General features: G+C 42.3%; 1 protein-coding gene across 1 annotated transcript; it reads left to right on the top strand.

The window, feature by feature from the left end:
- Positions 1–1,875: 1,875 nt before the first annotated feature.
- Positions 1,876–23,768, top strand: LOC137899121 (ephrin type-B receptor 3-like). The gene is made up of 15 exons (XM_068743135.1): positions 1,876–1,935; positions 5,454–6,126; positions 9,045–9,200; positions 10,242–10,577; positions 12,665–12,789; positions 13,153–13,309; positions 13,863–13,971; positions 14,886–14,938; positions 15,030–15,152; positions 16,933–17,180; positions 17,345–17,560; positions 18,505–18,654; positions 18,869–19,068; positions 21,695–21,850; positions 23,660–23,768. Exons 1-15 carry the CDS (start codon positions 1,879–1,881, stop codon positions 23,766–23,768), a joined length of 2,868 nt encoding a protein of 955 aa, XP_068599236.1. The 5' UTR covers positions 1,876–1,878.
- Positions 23,769–24,003: the final 235 nt, after the last annotated feature.

A 24,003-nucleotide genomic window follows, 5' to 3' on the forward strand; every position in this document is an offset into this window, starting at 1 on the left:
TCGGCCTGTCATTGTGTTTCAACCTGTTGTTATTTTCAGCAAGGTCATCTTTAATGACAAGCCAATGTACCGTACACACGGCCCAGTCATAACAATAAACACCAGGTAGTGGAGGTGTATCATTTCCTCCACAGGGGCTTACCTATGCATGTAAGACATCCCGAATCACACACTCTCACAAGCGGAGTCGCGGGGGAAGTCCCACAGCTAATATGCGCTGACACAGATTCCGAGATGAAAACACTAGTAGGCCCCTTGTTTCCCTGAGTGAGACAAATGCAGCTCCTTGGATCTGTTTTTAAAGCAGACTGTATTGTAAAATGTGTTATATGTTTTCACAACTATCAGGACAGAAAAAAAAAACGGAGGCAACTGATAGGAGCGAAAAGGTTAGGATTGTTTGAGACAAAGTTTGTGAGTCGGATTTGGCCCTCTGCCGCAATGAACACATGATATTCAGTACCTGTGGCACTATCAGGGTCTGATTTCACTGTGAGAACTGGCTCACTGCAAAGTATAGAATGTGCCAGAGGCCAATAAGTCATAAACTACAACTGGAATCTGATTGTGTGTTTTTCTTTTACATCGGAAGCAACCCTCTTTGAAGTCATACTTCCTCACTGGAGCAACAGTCACATCGATCTGTCAGAGACGCTGTCATTCAAAGCACAATGGCTGGAATTCAGCAATGGAATTTCCAGTTTTACAATGTTGTCATTACAGAGTTAGACATAATTCACAAGGGTTGGTTCCCATATATGTCACTACTGGTCGCCTTGGACACAGTTGATGTGTTAGGTATTTGGATAAAAAAACATAGTGAAATTCTGAAGTTTACTTTTTATAGTTTGTTCCCAAATCTTGTTTTTCCTGTGAGCTTATGTGACCTTCTTTGTTTTTTGTTTTTTTTTCTCGGAATAGAAAGATAAGTCAAGGGACATCTTCGGGTGCATCCCCTGCAACTGAAGCAGGGGAAATTGAAACATCTTGCACCTCCTTCCATCTAGGGATAGTGCAAGCTCAGTTTCTAGCAGTGCCGTTTCATCATCTTTTACTATCTTGTAGAACAGCACAGCGGTTGAGATAATAACTGTGCCTGTGCACTGCGCCTTGAGCACCAGGTAGTAAAAGATTCAACATTTATAGTCTTCCTTTCCCGCTCTCACATCGCTGGCGTGTGTGCCGGTTGAAACACGAGAGTGGAAAGCGGTGAGGAGAGAAGGGCTTTGCAGGAGACATTCTGTGTGCATTGTGCAAGACTGTGCATGCGCCAAGTAACAGTAAGGTAACCTTGCCGTTTTGACAGAAGTTGAAGTGCATTGACCTCCGTTCTGCTGAAGAGCTCCTCTTTTGTGATTACTAACTTTTTTTTAGGCCCCCTCTCTATTCAAGACTTCCGTCGGGTTATATATCTTGTGGAGTTTTGCAGCCTATTACTTATAGCATGTGTGTGCATGTCATCAAGTGCTTGTTTGAGACATGCCATTGTTTCCTTTCCCCTGTATCAAAAACGAAACGTCTAATTGAGACTAATTAGCCAGACAAGCAGCCACAGCAAACTGTCACACAAACCTCACACAGATCATCTGCCTCGATCTCTGTTTTGCTCTCATCACTTGGTCTTCTGTCACACGAGGGAATACACTGTTCCTTTGTCTAATTGAAACCAATATTGCTGTTACCCCACGCCGCCTATCTCGGATTTATCCGCCTGTTATCTGACACACATTCGGACAAAGCATCTTATCTCTCCCAACATAGCGACTTTTATGACATGGGTGTAAAACTATTGAAAGTTTCCTCTGAACTCCTTTGTCACCCGGGGCCCTCTCGTCTGACCTGGATGTTTTCTTTCTGCTTCTGTTCACAGAGACGTTGATGGACACAAAGTGGGCCACGACAGAATTAGCATGGACTGCACACCCTGTGACTGGGGTGAGTCTGCTGTGTGTGTGTGTACATGGGGACACTGATGATGAAAGAGAGGAAATCATTCCATATGTTATTCCTGCTGTTTAATTGAATCATTGTATTTTAGTTATGCCATGCCAATGTGTGGACCGTCCATTATAAGGCATGATTTCTACACGTCAGACATTTGAATGCCCCTTAGAAGGAGTTCTTCCCATTTTCATCTTCAAATTATTCAAAAGGATAGGTTTCAACATTACGTGATCTTTTAGTGAGCAATAAAACAATTAAACCAGTTTCACCGACCCTCCCAATCCTTCTTTTGCCTCAGTGAACTCAAAACATGTGAAAAACGCCAGTTTCCCAATGAGCTAATCTTATAAAGCCTAAAATATTTCTTGGCATTGACCCATGGCAAGGTCAGGCATCCAAATCAGCAACACAAAAAGGGCCAGTGACAGCCCCATCTTGCTTTCCCATGTGGTCTTCACAATGCCTCAAGAGGAGCAACAAAAAAAGTGTCGACCCCTCCTCGGCTATACTTCAAAGACCTCCAGCACTCCTCCCCTTGATTTTGTGTGGCCCTCTGACTTGGCACTTGTGTTTTGAAAGATGGGCCACCATTTTTTATGTTTTGTCTTAACCCCAAAGCTCTCCCAGGGACATTCCACCCCAGCTATTGGCAGTCACCCACCATTTGTAGTATCCCCTTCCTTTACTTCCAGGTAACTAAGCACCAATGAAACCAGACATATTATCCACTGCAGCTGCAACAATCAGTGAGACAAACCATTTGCAGCCTTTTCTTCCCCCCTCCTCCTCCCATCCATCTCACTTTGCATCCCTATGCCCCACCATCTGAATGAAGCGCTAATACAGTGATGCTCCCAATGGTCTCATGGCACTGGAGCTGAGAAACAGATGCTCATTTGGAGGGATATTCATTCTCCAGATTTCCCATATTGCCAGCCAAAAGTATAGAAATGTGTTTATCATGCCTTTTTTGTTTTGTTGTAAAGATGGTGGATGCCCTGAATTTTTTTTGTGCTAAGCTTTCAAATACCATGTTAGGCATGTGCACATGTATACGTTCATGTACTTTAACTTCTGTGACTGTACAGTACTGTACTGTAGAATGTACATTTCTGTCTGATTGTCTCTTCATAGCCCATAGAATTTGTGAATCATACTTGTCACTGTAGAAGTGTATGTTTATCTTGTCCCATGGATTTTGATTTTACAACATGTCTTCCAGTACGATATGTGTAATTGTATATCAACCTTAGCATTTATCTTCTAAAACAGATGAGTAATCTAAGGGGAATTCCACTTTATAGCAGGGCCCCCTGAGAATGACACCCACATAGCTTTCCATAACCATACACTTACAACAATATTCCAGGTTACTCATCTTATGGAGATTATAACAAGTGTTAGTATAATCTGTTTCATAGACCTCCCAGCATGTTTACATGTAAAGGACAAGCTAAATTATCCTTAAAATTAGTTTTGGAAAGCTTATTCAAACCAAAAACAAACAGAAAAAAAAAATCACACAACATCAAGCTTGCTAATATTCCTCAATTCAAGATGAACAAATATCCAAAAAAAGAAGAAAAAAAAAGAAAATACATCTTGCAACACAAGCTTTCATTTTCTATTCATATTGATCGTCTGTTTCCAAGTTGTACTGCTATTTACTAATCTGCAATCATACTTTAACCAAAACATTGTGAAATGCATATTTTAAGTGAGCTTTGCACCTTGAAGGATGTTATTTCGAGCCACAGAGCATTCATGTCTTTTGAAGGTTACGTTTAGACCTCTCGTAGGAAAGGACAAGAAGAAAATAGGGTGGATCGCAATTTTTTCATTATCGATTTCTGTCCTTAGAAATTGATTCCAAGAAACTTTATCCTTTTTTTTCCCACATGACCTACTAAATATATTCTTCTACTAAGCCAACATACAGAGTGTCTGGCTACGGGCATGTGTCTCATGAGAATGACCTCTCTTTAAACACATGTACATAAAAACAGACAAGCATTTACATGTCCATTCGCTAAAATAAACACAATAGACACTCTGGCGGACACACACACAATCACTTCACACTCACACACACAAACACTTGGCTGTACATTGCTCTTTTGCAGTGGGTAATTTATTATATCAACCTAAATACAAATTGACACTTCATGCTTTTAAGTATCTCATTGATTTGGCTGATAATTATTGATTCTCTCTGGTTGCTTTCATCTCCTTTCCCCTGAGTGGACCATCGTTTAAACTCAACAACCTCTGCTCTTCTCCTTTTCTCCGGCATGTCTTGGATTAATAGCCGTGTCTCCACCACATCCACATAAAACATGTGGATTAATTAAAATGCTCATAGCTCAGAGGACGAAGCCTTCATGTCGGAGATTCTAGGCAGTCAAACATTTTGCAGAAAACATCAATCTCAAGAGCAGAACCAAAGACACGTAATTTAGTTATAGATGTCTTGGATATTTTAAGTGACAGGAGGGCAGAGCAATATTAAAGTAAATCTAGTAATAACAGGGCCATAGGCCATTTAGAAACCAATGCCAATTACAGAAATCCAAAATAGTTACTTTGTCTAGTTTGTCTTCTCCATTTAATTCCCCTCCCCATTGCCTTTAAAACACTTTCATATATCGCCTTTTGTGAAACACTTTGAATTACCTTTTCAATAAACAAAATGCAATGCAAATTAAGTTTCTAGGCCTGGGCTTCGCTAAAAAATAAATACTTTCTCTCAAAACAAAACAGGCACGGTCCCTCAGCACACAACACAAGCGCAAAGAGATGCACAAAGGAATTGCTATTTGAGATGAAAATATTTAATGCCAGGGTCCTCATTGGAGATTAGAAATTGTATTAGATTACAGTGTCTCACAGCAAAGCTTCAATAGTCTTGTTTGCTTGCACTCATTTCATGAAGATAGTAAACAAAGTTTAGAAACGCCGATCCCATTTTATCTGCGGTAATTCACCTCCTGGGTACTGTAATAGCCTTGAAATATTTAAAAGAGTGTAGAGAAACGGGAAAGCATGAAGGTTAACCGACAACTTCTCCCTGTCTTTAGAAGGGGACATTGAGATCATTGTTCAGTAATTGAAGCGTAATTGGTTGCAAAGCAGTGTGGCGGTTACTTCCCAGCAGCTATGAGGCAAACATGCTGTGGTGGCTCTGCGTTGAGCTGACAGGTTGCTGTAATTGTGATAAATCGGCAGTCCTCTTCCCTAAGTTTTCGCTACACTAACCAGTAGATGAAATGTGTAGCACTGCAAAGGCAAGAGAATGTAATTGAAAATATACACAAAAAAAAATGGCCATTGCATATTAGACCTTAACCTCTCTCCTGCTTCTGTCACTCATATAAAGTAAGTGAATTTAGCCAGGTGTGGTGAATCAGATAATGTGGCATCACGTTTGTCAAACATAGCATCTGTCATATATGTCTCCAAACGGTTACAGTTTCTAACCTTTTCATGTTTGTCTCCCATTAACCTTTCAGTGGGAAGAGGTTAGTGGCTACGACGATGCCATGAACCCCATCAGGACATACCAAGTCTGCAATGTGCGTGAACTCAACCAAAATAACTGGCTACGCAGTGACTTCATCCCACGAAAGGACGTGCTTCGCGTGTATGTGGAGATGAAATTCACAGTGCGCGATTGCAACAGCATTCCCAACATCCCAGGCTCCTGCAAAGAGACATTCAACCTCTTCTACTACGAATCAGACTCAGACTCAGCCACAGCCACCAGCCCTTTCTGGATGGAAAACCCTTACGTAAAGGTGGACACTATTGCTCCAGATGCAAGCTTTTCTATGCTTGACTCTGGAAGCATAAACACAAAAGTCAGAAGCTTTGGGCCACTGTCAAAAGCTGGGTTATATCTGGCCTTCCAGGACCTCGGCGCTTGCATGTCACTCATCTCAGTCAGAGTCTTTTACAAGAAGTGCTCCACAACCATCGGCAACTTTGCCATTTTCCCAGAGACAGCTACTGGGGCTGAGGCCACGTCACTGGTCATCGCGCCAGGAACTTGTGTCCCCAACAGCGTGGAAGTGTCAGTGCCACTGAAGCTGTACTGCAACGGAGATGGCGAGTGGATGGTTCCCGTAGGAGCCTGCACCTGCTCAGCCGGTTTTGAGCCAGCCATGCAGGACACTCAATGTCAGGGTGAGTGTTTTCAAAATAGATATTTAAGGCCAGTCTGGGATTTGATTACTCGATATGGTGGTGGAATACTTTATTATTATTATTTCAAAAAGTTCAAGCTGTGAGTTAGCTACTGAACTGACTCACAGCAAGCTGATGGTGTTTTTAAAAATCTAGTGTGCTATATTTTAGCTCTCACAGCCACACTCAACCACGCTGGAAGGTGATTGGGGGGGTTGGGGTTATTTCCCTGTGCCGATCAATAATGTATGACATTATTGCTGGTGAGAAAAGTTGCAATTGCATTTTATGGACTTAGATTTTGATGATCATATGCTGTGTGAGTTACAGTGACCAAACGGTCGGGCGTAAATTCGTCTTGAAAGACACTTCACCAGAACACGTAGGATTGCCAGGGAGATGTGATCTGCTTTGTTTGTCTCAGACCATATGTCACTCTCAAGTTACCTGCTTATCAGCCATTTATTTCAGGAGTTTGCTTCAACATAATGATCCAACAAACTTTGCAAGGTAGAATAATGCAAAGTCAACGATGCAGTCAGGGGTTGAGAGCAAGGGGAAGTTAAAGAAGATCTTGGTTGAAGCTGAGTTTGGGTAACAGCAAGAGGCGAAGGAGGGATAGTGGAAAATGTTGCCATTTTAAGAGTGTGTGATCGTAAAATTAGGATGCTTCGGTAAAAATGGAGACAGCAGAATGAGAGAATGCGATGAAAGCTTGCAAGGAAGTTGATCAGCAGAGTTGAATTTGAGGCATCTGGACACAAGATGATCATGTGGGTTGTGATCTTGCCTGCATGAGTCTAAGAACTGACTGCTCTAATAGCAACGAGAAATGAGAGACCGTACTCGCGATCAGCAGAATCGGTTGATGCTTGGCAGGTTGCATCAGACCCAATAGTGAATGTATGATCTTTGTGTGGAGGTGAGAGAGTACATCTAAAGCAAGGTGCGTGTGTGTTAAAAACCCATTTGTTTGTTGTTGGCAGCTCAAGGTTAAAGCCCTGGTGACTGGCCCCTGATAAAATATTCTCTCATCAAGCTTCCTTGGAGACCACAAGGGATAGATCTCCATCTATTTCTCTCTCCTCATGGCATCTCTCTCATCCACTCTCATTTTCTCTCCTCTCTCATGATTTTACTCCATATTCATTTCTTATCTTTTTTTCCTTGACTCATCTCTTTTCTGCTTTTCTTCACTCTAAAATGCAGCATATCCTCTAGCCACCTCTTCCCGTACTCGTCTGTACCATACCTTCCTAATAAATCTCTATTTAATACCCCACCAGCATTACAGTAAGGATGTCTGCATTAATACTAATCGACAAGTCTTTTTTTCCACCTCTCTACTCAATTGCTTCAATTTTTTTTCACCCTTGACATTCTTTACTTTTTTCTTCATGCTCTACACTTTCCAATTTCAGCATACATTCTAATCAGTCCCTTATATTCTATGTTCTGCATGACAGGATAAGACACAGGGGGCTGGGGAAGGGGGATCTTGCAGGATTAGCATTTTCAATGCTTCCACCTCTTCCACCACTCCCTCCCCTTTTCTTTAGCCTCTTGTCTTTCTTACGCCCATTTTTTCGTGGTTGCTCTTTGGGGAATATGGATAAAAGAAAGAGGATGACCCTCGTACTCGCTGAAAGAGATTAATCAGCACTTTTACCCCATCCATGGTATTTTAATGAGGATGCTTCTATCGACATAATTTGCTAACATTATAAAAAAAATCATTAAAAAACGTATCCCCTGCGTGTTCAGAAGTTGCTTGTAGTTTACTTAATTTAAATGAACTGACATGAACCTTAAAGGGTCTCATCATGAAGTTGAAAAATGTGTTCACCCGCCTGCTAAACCTCTACATCATTTCTTATCTGTTTATCGAGCAGTGCTTCCTGTTCGCCAGTGGCGTGGATGACTCTGATTAATGACGAAAAAGCAAATACCCTCAGCGCTAATGTACTCGGTGCAGTCAGCTAGTGGCTTTGTGTTAATATTAGACTTTCAGAAAAGAGAAACTAGCAGGAAGCAGTCTTCTCTCTGACCGTTAACCCTAATCTAAACACGGCCACTATGGTGATGATAATCATTCAGGGGGACTAACGCTTCAGTGTGTCCTCGACATTGATGAGCTAATGCACAAGCAGGTCAGCCAATCAACTGGCCCCTGTAAAGTTTGCCAGCTTTACCTGCTCCCCTCCTTTCTATTAAGCTCTGCGGCAAACTCATTCATCTTTTAACGAGACTGTTTATCAGAGACATGGAGTCTGCCAAAGTGTTCTGGAGCAATGCGCCGCCGCCAATGTCCCCCCCGTATATCTGTAACTTATCACCTGAGTTATAAACGTCCAAACAGCTGCTATAAATGGAGACTGTGCATTTACAAAGGCGAGCAGTGTTTTCATACGATGGAATAAGCATAATCCATCAAGAACATGCTCAGGTGAAGGTTTAGTATTTCTGAAGATATTCACAGAGCATGAGTGCATTTGTGTGTGTGTGTGTGTGTGTGTGTGTGTGTGTCCATGTAGACCAATATCTGCTTGCATTTGTCGCTCTAATTCTTTGTGTGCATGTTTTTATCTCATGAAAGCCTGAATTCAGATGAATGTAGCATGCCAGTATTGTAGATAAATGTAATATTTGGTCGACATGCCGCTTCATGTGAGCATGGGTTTTTACAAAAAGCTATGTGCTGTATGAAAAGCCCCCCCTCCGTTCCTGATGCATATTATCATTACACTCAATAAGTGAGGATAAAAGGGAACATGCGGTGCTGAATATACAAATGTAAATCAACATTATTTTTCAAATGCTTTTACATTAAAAAGATGTTTGAGTCGTTTACCAGATTATGAAATGCAGGAAACGTGTAAATTGTAAATTGTGATTGTCATTTAAACTTTTGCCACCAGCTTGCAGCCCCGGCAGCTTCAAGTCCAAACAGGGAGAAGGCTTCTGCCTGCCATGTCCAACCAACAGCCGCGCCAGCTCAGGAGCATCTAGCGTCTGCTCCTGTCGAAATGGTTACTATCGCTCAGACACGGATTCTCCTGATTCCCCCTGCACCAGTGAGTAAATGGCTGCTATTGGTTGACTGCATTATGACAAGTTTTAAAGTCATATTGAAAACATGAAGAGCGGTTCTTGTAATACTTGTGAAAATTGTATGTATTCATGCTCCCACTCTAAATAAAAAAACATGCCTTTTGTTAAGACAGCAACCAACTATATGAGCAGTCATAAAATAACCATCTTAACTAGAAGCGTTTTCCCCAACTTCCCTCTTTGAGTTGTTGCCTCAGTTGCTGATAAACCAATAAGAGAACATTCCCACCGTGGCACATGAATGGCAAACAGCTCTGCTTGCTTTCCCATCGTTATCCAAAACTTATCATCAAACCCCTCCCACCCACCACCCTCTGAAGTCCATATGTTCTCACTGCTGCAGCTCCTTTATGAGCAGACAGTGGAAGATTGAGCTTTTCCCCCCACATTGTCTTCATTAGAAGCTAAAACACACATTCATGAGCTAATTCTATTCCTATAAAAGAGAGAAAAAGACCCCTTTTCTGTTGCAGGGATGGGGACGGATTCTCCAACAGCGCAGAGAGAGATAAGGTTGCAGTAATTGGATAAGAATTGCTAAGGCTCTGCCAATAGTTTGGCTCCTCGCTCATCACCACCCCAGTTTATTCTCACAGACACTGATGCGAGCACACACACACACACCTTCCCCCACACACACTGTGATAATGAGAATACAATTCAAATTTGAACTCCTGTCCTGCCTTTTCTGAAGAACTGCTGGAAAATTGTCTTGCTGTGGAATAAAAAAATAAAAGAATATAATTATTGTTAATGTATGAAAATGTGCCAATTCCACAGCACAAGGAAAAGTTCTTGGTTTGTGCATTTTGGAAATAACAGTTGTGGAACAATGCATGTTTGTTTCTGTAATGATATGCAAACTACATTTTGCAGTCCACCGATACAGGATGTTTCTGTACTGCCACAGAGGCAAATGTATTTATGCCTATTTTGCATGGAGATTAACTTCTTTGTCATTCCAACCCTATTTCCCTCATCTATGCTTTACCTTCCTTTCACAGCTGTTCCTTCTGCACCACGTAATGTCATCTCGAGTGTGAATGAAACCTCCCTCCTGCTGGAATGGAGTGATCCACGTGACTTGGGTGGCCGCGAGGACATATTTTACAATGTGATATGCAAGAAGTGTCTGCCTGAACGGGGAATGTGCTCGCGCTGTGATGACAATGTTGACATCTCGCCACGCCATCTCGGCCTGACCCAGCGCCGCGTGGCTGTCCGTAACCTGCAAGCCCATACGCAGTACAGCTTTGAGATCCAGGCAGTCAATGGTGTTTCCAACAAGAGCCCCTATACGCCTCAGTACTCGACAGTCAACATCACCACAAATCAGGCTGGTAGGTACAACTGCAGCCTTGCGGCTTCCTGTCGAAGGTTGACATTGAACATGTAGGCGCCACCAACGTTAAAAGACTGGAATGAAAAGGATTTTGAAGAATGCATTCTGTCCTTAAGAAGTGAAGATCAATTTCTGTATGCATGTAGGAGTATATTATGTATATTGCCTTCGAATAAGGGTTGAGAACGAAGATGTTCTTCTGAATGAGCTTAGAAAGGGACCTTTTTCACACACCCACACCATGCTCTGTGCTAGCGCCACTGCAAATAGCAATAGCGAGGCAGTGTGTATTCAAAGCATTGAACCCTCAATATTCTAGCTGCCCACTGCTTCCAACCCACTTCTCCTGCAGCCCACGGCAACAATGGTAACTAGGCCAATGGAGTAATCAGTGCGACATGAAATTCTATGGTTTCAGAAGAAACTTAGAAGATGCATATTCAATTAATTTTAGCATAATAATTGTGAGCTAGCGAATGTTTTCTTTGTTCATATAAAGATTCATGAATTTGGAGTAAAACCAGCTGATGAAATGTCCTTTTGTCTTGGTGAGCTGGGCTCTTTGCTGAGGTTCTCCAATGAGCTCTTAAGTTGTGCCTTGGATGTGTTTAACTGCAATGTTAAATTACTGCAGGCTTAGACAACATCAAGGATTATCTCCCTGCTCCTTTGCCCATCATCTCTCTCTTTGCTTCATGGTCTTATCCTTCTCACCTATAACCCTGTGTTCCAGCTTTGGGACTACTTTCTTTAGTGGATATGAGACCCAAAGGCCCCACAGGGCACCAAGTGTGGGCCTCAAAGCTTTTTTGGGGCCTAACAGTAACCAGTGTCCACTGGGGTCACTTGGGTACCTCATACAAAGACAGAGAGAGAGAGTGAGATTAAGGGAAAGGAGGAGACAAGAGAGCATCAACTGTGATCAGATTACCCCCTGGTGCAGTCCCCAAGACCATCACTGCATGTGCATTTACCTTTAAAGAAGCAAAATAAATACTAGGGCCCAGAGAGGCCACCTCCATAGTTACTGAAAGGTCTTCTGCCAGAGTAGGGCCCCTAATCCCTCGGCTAGAGTAACCAGGGATCTGACCAGAAAAGCATTGTCTTTCGGGGGAGAAAGAGAGATGTTGTACTAGAATGGGGGTGAAACAAACATAGAAGGGAAGGTTTGGTTGTACAAGGAGAGAGAGAGAGAGAGAGAGAGACGCAAACCACAAACACAGACAGTGGAGGGAGAAAGGAAATGCAAGGATAATCAAATAACTAAAAACTGGGGATTAAAAAGCCTGAAGGAAGGAAGAGGCTGGGAGTCAGAGAATAGTATAGTCAAAGGGATTTGAAGAGTGATATTTTGAGTATCCAAAAAAATGAGGAAATAAATGTTTGAGAAGACACCATAAGATAAGTTGACATTATAAAGCCAAAGAGATGGAGAGGAATCAAAGGATGAGATAAATCAGAGCCAGAGAAGAGGTCTGAGTTTACAAGCAAGGGAAAAGACAGTGAGGCAAAGAAGACTTTAATATGCACCTAAAGCATGGGAATCTTAGGTGGGTGGACTGCTTGTGTGTTTCATGCTGTTCTGTGACCATGTGTACATGATGCATATCTGCACTGTACACAGTGTGCATGGTTTATTACAAATGCATCTAGAATGAATGCTGGAAATAGAAGAAAAAAAATCCATCCTTTCCATAAACCGAAGAGAAAGTCCAGCAGTCGTTCAACAAGTGGGCAATGTCCTCATTTGTTTGTGTGCCCTTAATCCTAGTTTGTTTACAGTTGATTTGTGGCAGAGAGAACTGCATGTACCAGGGATTTATCCATCAGTTTTGCAGTTTTACTCTCTTGTCAGAGGAGAATTAGATATCCCCTCTCCCTCCCCAGATTCCTCAGGGAGGGAGAATTTCGAGCATTAGTGGGGAATGGTTCTGCATACTAACTATTGGCCAAATCTTTTCACAAAGCCCACAGCCTTTGTGTTTTGGCTTCTGTGGCGACATAAAGGGCATGGAACTTGAAAAGACATAATGCACAAACCCATCAATGAAATGGATTTTGTTTTATTTCTTTTGCTCCGTGTAGCTCCATCTGCGGTTCCCACAGTGCATCTGATGGCGGCCACAGCGAGTACCATGAGCCTATCCTGGCTGCCTCCAGAAAAACCCAACGGAATCATTCTGGATTACGAGATTAAGTACCATGAGAAGGTTAGCAGCAATGTAACTCAGCCCCTCTAATTCAATCCAATTTTCCCTGATTTGCATGGGCTCTGTTTCATTTGTAAATTCTGCAAATGTGGAAAGCAATCTCACATAGTCACAGTGAAGAAACTATTTTCAGTCTTATCATGTGTGATCATCCTTCCCTCACATATTTCTCTTTATATTCCTTTATCCCTCTTTCATTTGCCTAATTCTCGCCTCCCCATCCTTTTCCATATTCAGATAATGTTCTGCCCTTTTCTGTACCCTCAATTACAGCATCAGAGCAGATTGATGATGCATGCAACAGTATAGAAGCTCCCTATGTGATTTTATTCTCATTGATTGTCTTTGTTTGTACAGGATCAGGGTGAGGCCATTGCCCATACCATGACTGCCCAACGGAGCAACGCCCGCATTGAAGGTCTCAAAGCTGGTACCCCTTATGTGGTACAGGTTCGGGCCCGGACAGTGGCTGGTTATGGCCGTTACAGCAGCCCGGCTGACTTCAGCACAAACCTGCAAAGTATGTCCCTCCTATATTTCTTTCATCAATACTTATGGATATATTACGATCTCTACTCTCTGTGTGAACAGCAGCAATAGCGTTACAATAATGCTGAGCATTTGCTTATGAAAACAATGGAAGCTTAAAGATTTATCGGGCTTCAGTTATATTAAGTTCAGTTTCTGATCTTGGATGAGAGGCAAAACATCTTCAAGCTTGTCCTCCAAGTCCAGCTGACTTTGTTGAACACAGACATGTGCTTACATTTAGTACAAATAAAAGATTAACTACATGCATACACACATACATACATACCTAAACTAATCATTAAGAAGATAAAGTAACTAAATTATCTATCGTTAAGATGATAAAGTAACTGAATAATCTTTCGCCAAGCATAGCGCAACCTGATTACACGAGCATCATTTTACCAATTTAAGAATACGATAACGTAGGCATGAAGAATTGGAGCTTATTGTTGGAGTCCTCAACTATACAAAGTGATTTAATAGCTCATGTAGGTGTGTGACCATGTCTTCTATTAATCCCTGCCTCTCTTTGATCCCTAAAGCTGATGCTCCTAAATCATGGCAGGAGCAGCTGCCACTCATTGTGGGATCAGCCACCGCCACCTTGGTCTTCATCATTGCAGTTGTGGTCATCGCCATTGTCTGCCTCAGGTTAGATCATAACTCTGTTAACATCTCAAAATGTCAGCACATGCGAAACAACTGAAATCATCTCTTCTGTAAGAAAATGGATGGATGGAACATTTAGAATTTGAAATGTGATGTGAATCACCTTTGGGCATTATAGCCCTTGTTACTGGTTAGACAACAAAGGAAGCACATTAACATGTAATTTTAACAAGCCAGCCACCCTCATGCCCTAAGCCCCCACATCTTAGAATGAATGGATTAAAGCAGGCATGGGCAAACCCAGGCCCGCGGGCCATATGTGGCCCGTTGGGCTATTTAATCCGGCCCGCCAAACTTGTCCAAATTATATCATTAAATAAAATTGTATTATAATTAAACCTATTTCATTTGACCTTTTCCCTGTAATGCTACCTGTAAAATGCCAAATCCTTTCATGTAATGGCTTTTACACATCATTTATATTAGCTCACGCAAATACTCCATTCATCTGTTCCTTGCCCGGCCCGTCGGTCAAATTTTAGAACCCATTGTGGCCCGCGAGTCAAAAAGTTTGCCCACCCCTGGATTAAAGGAAGAGAAAAGAGGCATTGATCAAATGGAAAGAAAGAATGACTGCAAGAGAGAAAGAATCCAGAAAATAAACAGTGCGACATATGCAGGGTGAAGAACAGAGTTTAGCTTGGTATTTGAGCATTCTTTTTTCTTTGCTTCGTTTGGGCATATCAATAGTGAATGGCTTGCACTTCCTGCTTTAGACAATGCTATCCTTTTGTTTAAGTATGCATAATAGTCACATATATATTACCAGCAAGAATTGCTCCAATGTTTGTAAACTGCATACTCCTTGCTTCTGATGCAAATGGAGGGAAGACTGTTACCCTAGCCACAGTGGCTAAAGCATCACGACTCAGTTTATGGTTTCATCGTTCTCACAGGATGCAGAGAAACGGTTCTGAGTCTGAATACACAGAGAAACTGCAACAATACAGTAAGTCCCTTTGCTGACATGCCCCTCCTCTTTTCCCTTTGTGTTATGTCATATATTCACTTTCCTGTTCTTGCCACTGAATCCCCAATAGTAACGCCGGGAATGAAAGTCTACATTGACCCCTTCACCTATGAGGACCCCAACGAGGCGGTGCGAGAGTTTGCCAAGGAGATTGATGTCTCCTGTGTGAAGATCGAGGAGGTCATTGGCGCAGGTAACCCACCAAAGCTCCTGAGCTACAGGGGGAAGACTGGTAGTCACCTCCAGGCCATACCGTTAGAGGACTTCACACCAAGCGGTACTTTCACTCAATTCATCGCTTGCCCTCTCCTTGTTCCCTGTCCTCCCATTCCTGTTATCTCATAGGAAACCAGTCCCCAGGAATCTCCTTTGTTTTAAGAATCTCTAGCTAAATTAGGTCATCTCAAGTTAGTGACACACCTAGCACCCTTTTCTACAATGCCATGCATTTAGAGCAGCTGTGTTTTGTAGGGTGGAGTATAATCTAATGTGTCCTAAAAACACAGCCCATTCCTGGACCAAGGGAAATACTATATTAAGATATTTGGTTTGTTGTAGTGATTTTGCAGCAGTTATTACTGATTGATTCAATAAATCTCCTCGAATCCAAAAGAAGCAGATTTTGAACAATGTAAACCCCCATTAAGACAGGATTAATTCCTCTTTGGGACATTTTAATCCTGTGCATCTGCGTGTGTGTTTTTTGTCTTAACCCTTCAGCTATTTATTACAGCCCTATTGGTTTTGGCACATGTTCTAGCCCTGCCTTTTTAAATATCTTTGACTGATAAATTAATTTGTGTCTTAAGAAAGGTCACCCCTTTTCAAAAATGTTTTGATGGGGCAGAGAGACATTTAGTATTACCTTTTTTTTTTTCTTGTCCAGGGTTGGCTGTGTCTTTCCTCCCGCAATAGTTCAATGTCTTGACAACCTCTTTATTAAAGAGGTTTTGACTTCACCACAAAACATTGACCCTTGCTCCATAAGTGGTTATTTCCCTTCCTTTAGAAACCCTCCCTTTGATGTTGTATATTGTACAATATGTAATATCATGTATTTGAAATATTTCATAATTTGGTAACATCTCTGCTCAAAAGCTGCAGGACTGTACCAAGTGAGGTTGAATTTCTTAGCATTGCATCTGAGCAAATGGAGGCATTGTGATGGCAGAGATGGGAGTCACTACTACTGCTTCTGCTACTACCATTACTACTGATACTACTACTACAACAGCACTTCAACTACTGAGGCTTCTACCTGAAACCCGTCGCTTGCCAGCATTCGCCTTTAAAGTGACAATCCCCCAACCTCTGTCTTCCCTGTCCCCCTCCTTCCCTCTACCCCATCCTCAATCCATCCCTCCATCCCCTGCCCTCTCCCCCTGACTTCTCTCACTTAATCACCTTTGATTACACACATCACTCTCATTGCTTTATCTGTCTTGCATTCTTGCACACGCTTGGTGTAGACTCTAAACGTAAAGCGTCCCAAACGCCAAGAACCCCCAAGCTTCTGTCTCCGCCCATCTCCTCCTCCTGTTCCCGCTTCTCTAGTCACTCTGAAGCATAGAACCACTCCCCTTTCCTCCATCCCTCCGAGCTTTTCTTGCCTTGTATATATCCCTTTTTTTTCATTACATGCATTTTTTTTTTATCTACATCTCACATTCCATCATCATGGCTTACAGTCACAATGCTCTTTCCTTTAATCCATAACTTAACAGCACAATGTTTATATGCCTCATTTATCACCACCATATCTTGACATTGGCCTGGAGTCATGGCTTGTCTTGCAGTCCCCCTGTCCCTCCCACCATGCTACCCGTCCCTTGCTCCTTGGATCTAACCAGTTAACTGTCCCTTCTCCCTCTTTTCCCCCACTGTCCTCCAATTTTCCACAATTCCTCTCTCCCTCCTCTTCTCTCTTGCTCTCCCTTTGCTGTTCTCTGGCCGTCTCACCTGGACTCTCACAGGAGAGTTTGGGGAGGTGTGTCGTGGTCGCCTCAAACTACCTGGACGCCGGGAGATCATCGTAGCCATCAAGACTCTCAAGGTGGGCTACACGGATCGTCAGAGACGAGACTTCCTATCAGAGGCTTCCATCATGGGCCAGTTCGACCATCCCAACATTATTCGTCTGGAAGGTGTGGTCACCAAGAGTCGGCCAGTAATGATTGTGACAGAGTTCATGGAGAATGGCGCACTGGATTCTTTCCTAAGGGTGAGGAATAAAAACTGGCCTAAATAGGTCTATTATTCACTGCCCCACACAATTGTTTGTGACGTTGACAGTAATTTAGCACTTGGCAGCAAAAAACAAACATCCAAATATGTATTGATTTGAAAATGCTTATGTGATCATTATCCTCTCTCTCCCATTGTTAGCTCAATGATGGGCAGTTCACAGTGATCCAGCTGGTTGGAATGTTGCGTGGCATCGCAGCAGGAATGAAGTATCTGTCAGACATGAGTTACGTGCACAGAGACCTGGCCGCTCGCAACATCTTGGTCAACAGTAATTTGGTGTGTAAGGTGTCTGACTTCGGCCTATCCCGTTTCCTCGAAGACGACGCCACAGACCCCACCTACACCAGTTCCCTGGTGAGCCAAGATACCAACGCTTGCATGTGTGTGTCAAAGCATATTCATGAATACATGTAATGTTTTAACATCAGTACCTCACTATTCAGATCAATTTAACACCCTTTATAAGTAAATTCAAAGAAATTAGTCACTTAGAAAATAGATTCATATCAAGTCTGACAGGAACTTATTTTTCCTCTTCTCATCATGAATGATACATCCAGCTTTCAAAATATGTTCTTATAGTGGATCAGAAACCAGTTAAACGCAGATAATTAATTAAACACTTCAAACATGCACATCCAGACAAAAGTACAAAGTGTAGACTGGTGGCTGGAGAGGGGCCTGTCTACCTGGAGGTTGACAGGTGGACAGGTAGCCCCCTCTCAACTGCTCTTGGCGTGCCCTCACTCTATGCCCTCTCCACACACTTTGCGGGGTCCATATATATATATATATATATACACACTGAATGTGTGTGTGTGTGTGTGGATCGTTTAGAGGGGCCCGTGGTATCGGGTGAAAATGTAATGTTTGCTGCATTTAATGACAAAGAATAAAGATTTATTCTTCTTTTTTATTTAAATAAGAAAAATAATGTTTTGAGTGCTTATTAATTCAAGAGACAGCATGCATTAGATTTTAATCACGTCATCCATAGTTAAACTTAAATGGTATTCATATTAGTTTTATAACGATATATTGGTGTTTAAAAAGGCATTTTGTAGTACTTTAAATGTTCTTAAAAGCTTCATTTGTGTGTATACATACCATTTTCTGTAACTGACACTAACAATGTGCGTACGTGGCATTTAATGGCATGCGCCCATGTGTTTTGCATCAACACTTCCCTTCGAGCGCCTTTTTTCACCCTCTCTCTTCCTCTTGTATGTTTGTGATTCTGTGTCTGTGCTCCATCCTCTCAGTATTTCATGCTCACCTACTCATTCGCATATCCACAGGGAGGCAAAATCCCTATTCGCTGGACGGCTCCAGAGGCGATTGCCTACAGGAAGTTCACCTCAGCCAGTGATGTGTGGAGCTACGGCATTGTGATGTGGGAAGTGATGTCGTATGGCGAACGGCCATACTGGGACATGAGCAATCAAGATGTAAGCTGATTTTTTTTTTTTTTTTTTTTACCAGAATGTGATACAAACGTTATATTGATAGGTAGCTCGGTAGATAGCTAGCTGTGGAGTCAGTTAGTCTGTCTGTCTGACTATATCTTTGACTTAGCTTTTTAATCAAGCCATTTTTCCCTATGTGTTGTCTCGCTCCACTCAAACAGAAGTGACTGTGCATTCTCTGTTGCCCTTTTTTAAGGTTATAAATGCTGTGGAGCAGGACTATCGACTGCCCCCGCCCATGGATTGCCCCACAGCATTGCACCAGCTCATGTTGGACTGCTGGGTGAAAGAGAGGAACCTGCGACCCAAATTCACCCAGATTGTGGCCACACTGGATAAGCTTATCCGCAATGCTGCCAGCCTAAAGGTGGTCACCAACAGCACACAGTCCACTGGGTAAGCTATAATATCATGCCACAAAATGTATAATGGCCACAATAAGTTCAGACTGCTAAGCAATATGGAAAATAATGATTGCTTTCTGACAATTTTATTCGGTATTTACAACTCATGTTGGACAGGATCTGCTGGACAGATTATTGATGAATTATTTTAGTTAGTTTTTTTTGTTAGTAATACATGCAATATATACCTGTGCATCACTGATAATAGTTTCCATTGTGCAAATATACCTCATGTAAGTTGATAAGATGTACATGAGTCACTGACTTATTTCTTACCAACTCTTTAGTTCTCAGAAATGCAGTCTGGGCCATTTTGTAAATTCAAATTACCATAGCTCAATACAGTACTTAAAGCAACTTCCCCGCTAAATGAGAGTTTAATCAATGATGTCGCATCTACATTTAGCTGCACTAACTCTCTCCACAACTTAGTTTTTTTCTCCTTGGAAGGAATATGGAAAACAGAAGGTGGAAGAGCTAGAACAAATGTGAATGGGTTGACCTATCTGTACGTCCCTGCATCAGTGTCTTCATGTCTCGAGGGAGGACAGCAGACAATCTTGATTCGGGCTCAAGGGAAACCGGGTTCTCAGTCGGCCACCAGAGTGACGTTATTGGAATATCAAGTTTGATGTTAATTAGCTTGATTAAGGCAATATAGTAAAGCGGTGGTAGCACCTAATAATTAGCTCCTAACGAGATTTAAAAAGGGCCAGAGGAGGTGGCCTCCTGCTGAAAGAGAACGAAGGGATGGTCCCCTCGCTCTGTTCACTTCTGAAAAATGGCTAGATTCCTTTGGTTGTCTTTGTTCTTTATTTATTCGCTTATCCCCTGCATTGAGCTGGCACCTTGTCTGGGGTGTGCCATGCCTCTCGGCCGTAGCCAGCTGGAGTAGGCTCCAGCAGACCCGTGATCCACGAGGCGGATAAGCGGCTACAGACTACAAGAAAAAGGATGGATGGATGGAGTCGCTTGATAGCTTTGGCGGTTTTGGGCTAACAGCACAAGCACCATGCATCTTTGTGTTTTTATTTTCCTGTCATACTTTTGTCGAGTCTCTGTTCTAAATGCATAATAAATTAATTCACTTCACTTTAAAAAAAAAAGAAAACTGTCTAACAGATAACCCTTTGGAGGACAGTAGGCAGTATAGGCGTGCAACTCTTTCACTCTATTGCCCTGCTTTCCTGCTGCTTGTGGCTCACATGTGGCCAGCAACTGTCTGGACCCTTTTGAAGCAGACTTTAAAGGACGACTAACAATACTCCATTAAGACTAGAGTGACTCTGGCGTTAACAACGGCCTGAGGCCTTGGTCTCCAAAGCACATGCCTTATTAAAAATCGCTCCATCTACACCACTCAATGGAGTCTCTGTATCACCGTTATTAACTCCCCTCCAGTGCTTTTTCTCTTTTCTCTCTTTTTCTCTCCCCATTCCTCTTTTAATTGTTAATGAATCTAATGCCATCAAAAAAGGTTGGCAGGGATCAACAGAGCAAAGAGGAGACAGTGGCGCTCTTTCAGCTTGCTCGTTGCCTTGTCTATTTCTCCTCGTTCACTTCTCCATCTACTCTTTTTGGTCCAAGTTGTTACGCCATTTTATTAAAACTCCCAAGGTGGCCTCTTTATCTACAGATGTGATCAGCATGCACTTTCTTCTTTAGAAAGGCTCTTTTGGACTGTCAACAGGTGCGCAAGAACATGCAAAAGTCACTCAAACACATTTTAAGGGATACCCCCCCACACACACACGCTTATTCACAACCAGATACACTGATATACAGACTGAGGTTCACAAACTACACACTTCATGATGATGTAGTATGCATGTGGTTACTTGCTACAGATTTTTCTCTGCCATTATGAAGTTCTTACACAATAAGAAGCAACATATTTTAAATGCACCAAACATAAAATAAAGAATACAGTATAGCTTTCGTCCAACTTGCCACACTGATATTCATCTGATTTGAGCTATCCAGCAAAACTAGATGGAATCCAATCTTTCCAGTTCACATTTAAACCAACGGTGTAAATGGCTTGAAAATGGAACCCAGCACACCACTCAGGTTGGATTTCATGTGGGATTTGTTTGTTTGTTTGTTTGTTTTGCCAGTCCCCATTCAGCTAAGTGATATCTCAATGCAAAAAAAGAGACAACTCCCATTTGGGCACAAACACCCAATACTGTACTGATAAAAAAAAAATGTTTTTGAACATAAATCTGCTCCAGTTTCTTGTAAATTACAGTGTAGCCGGTCATCACTTAAGAACAGGTTGGACATCTGCTCTTTTGACACGAACACACTCGACTCACCAGCTGCATCTCCAGTAGCCACCACCCAGGCCTCCAGCCAGGCTCTCATAAAAGTGTCCCCTTTCCCCCCACCCCCATCCAACTACACGCTCCACTTCCAGCATCCTGCACACACCTCCTTACATTTGGAGGAGAGGGGAGAAGGGGAGAGGGGAGAAAAGAGGAGAGGTGGAGAGATGGAGAGGTGGTGGGGTGTTTAGGGGTGAGGTTGGCCGGTACAGGCAGCAGATTGACGACCTTAACCCTCTCTCTCTCTCTCTGTTTCTCTTTCTCCCATCTCCCCTAACTCCCGCAATGTAGGATATCCCAACCCTTGCTCGACCGATGCGTGCCGGACTATACTACTTTCACCACTGTGGGCGACTGGCTGGACGCCATCAAGATGAGTCGCTATCGTGACAACTTTGTCAATGCTGGATTTGCTTCGTTTGACCTGGTGGCCCAGATGACAGCAGAGTGAGTGGAGAAGAAGTGGATTCAACTTACCGGGCCTAATATGATTACTGGGATGAGTTTCAGAATCAAATTAGTGTCATGCGTATGACCTTGAGGGAATAAAAACAGATTCATGCCTAAATTAAACATGATCAGATATGGAGTAGGAGCTCTGGTCAGACTCAGATGGAAAAGGAATAACAACATTGCATAGATTTTAAAAAGCACATTAGACACATATGTTAATAAAAGTATATTGTACATTTCACTGACAATTCACATTTCTTATACCTTGATAGCATGTAGTTCTTCAATGACACATCTTTAACCTGTACAGTATCTATGTACTTTGAATTTATAGCTAAAGAATAATTATCAAAAAACGTTTGAAAATGTGACATTTGTTGGAAACACCATTTGGACATGAGAGAGATCACACAGGGATATGGAATCCTAATCAATAATCAATAGATGTGTAATTGTAAAGTTCAATTTTATACAACATATGTATCGCTAGGACGATTGCCACAATATTCAGATGACCTTGACAACTGCATTCTGTTGTGTTTACAAATAAGAAATGATGCAATGGAAATCATGGAAATTGGAGGCCAGTGATGATAAAATAAATGAATTAGGTTTATAATGATAAATAAATTATCCTCGTTAGCTGCATCATACGCAATGGAGGTGGGGGTAATTTGTTTCAATTTGGCTAGGTTGACAGGTGTGGTGTCGTGTGGGTCTCTGTTGCCCTTAATGGCCAGTAATTCCTCTAATAGTGCCCATTTATTATCATTTCATCCTCTACTGCTGCTCCGATGAGGATGGAAAAATACAGAAATACAACAACAACTAAAAAGACATTTATTTGTTTGAAATTACAGAGATGTGTGTGCACATGAATGTATTATACATTTTACTGTTTGCTCCTGCTTGGCTTTAAGTGCACACTTATGTACTACAATGGATGGTGCCACAAAGTCATTTGGACAAGTAGAGTGTGTGGCGTCTGTGTGTAGATATTCGGGTTAGGATTTGTGTGTGTGTGTGCGCTGCATGTGACTGAACAGAGAGGACACATAAGTGGCGCAGCCCCAACAGTCAGATAATCACTGCCCCAGACGCCATCCGCTCTTTCCGTAGCCATCAGCTGGGGAGATCAAACAAGCGAGCGGAAAAGAAAGGTTCTTGTGATATTATCCGACAGTGTTAAACCAACATGGCCATGAGGATTAGATTAAGCCTTTGACTAATGACCGCCAAAGCAGGTGCGCTCTCCCAGGCCTTTTCGATGGCGCTGTATGTCAGCAATTTCATATTTCCCCACTTTCAAGCTGATTTTACTGCATGTGTTTATTTTTGGGATATTTTTTAAACAGAGTGGGCATTGTCAAAGCTGATTTCCCCCTGATTGCCGCCTCCAAATTGAGTAATGTGCGTACTAGCTATCCTTTCTGTTTCTATAGCTTCCTGGTTTGACCTCTGTGAAGTCTCCCAGCTGCCAAACAGCAGCCAACGTTGCTGTTTAATCATTAACCATCACACGAAGGCCCTTTGGCTTTCCCTTTCTTACCCACCTGCCAGGCAAAAGAAGCACGTTTCAGTCCCTGCAGCCAATGTCTGTCCCTATTTTGTTGACATCCTCTTTTGTCGTCCCTTTTATGGGTGCTACCTGATGTCTCTTTGGAAGAGCATGTGTTTGCTTGTGGGTGAAAAGTGGATTTCCAGCTGAAGACGAGATGATTGTCTACTTTTATTGATTTATTCATTGTTTTAATGAGTGAGCCACCTGTTCTTATGTTTTTCTCCTTTCTTGTCACTCCACAGGGATTTGCTGCGGATAGGGGTAACATTGGCTGGCCATCAGAAGAAGATTCTTGGTAGCATTCAGGACATGAGACTACAGATGAACCAAACACTTCCTGTCCAGGTGTGAGCGACAGGACACACAGCCCGACCCAGTCGAAAGGACAGCCAGACAGGAACATGGGGGAGGAACGGTGCCAGAGAGAGTCACTGGAAAACCCTAGCTGCCTGACCTATCTCTGCCAATCACATGCTATGAAACTGGCTTGCAGTGCCTCTATTTTTGTCTTTATTTCACACGACCACTTCCATAACCTATTCCTGCTTTGTCATTAATTGTAATTGTTTTTATTTCCCCCATCCAA

Source organism: Brachionichthys hirsutus, chromosome 9, assembly GCF_040956055.1.
Source record: "Brachionichthys hirsutus isolate HB-005 chromosome 9, CSIRO-AGI_Bhir_v1, whole genome shotgun sequence".
NCBI lineage: Eukaryota > Metazoa > Chordata > Actinopteri > Lophiiformes > Brachionichthyidae > Brachionichthys > Brachionichthys hirsutus.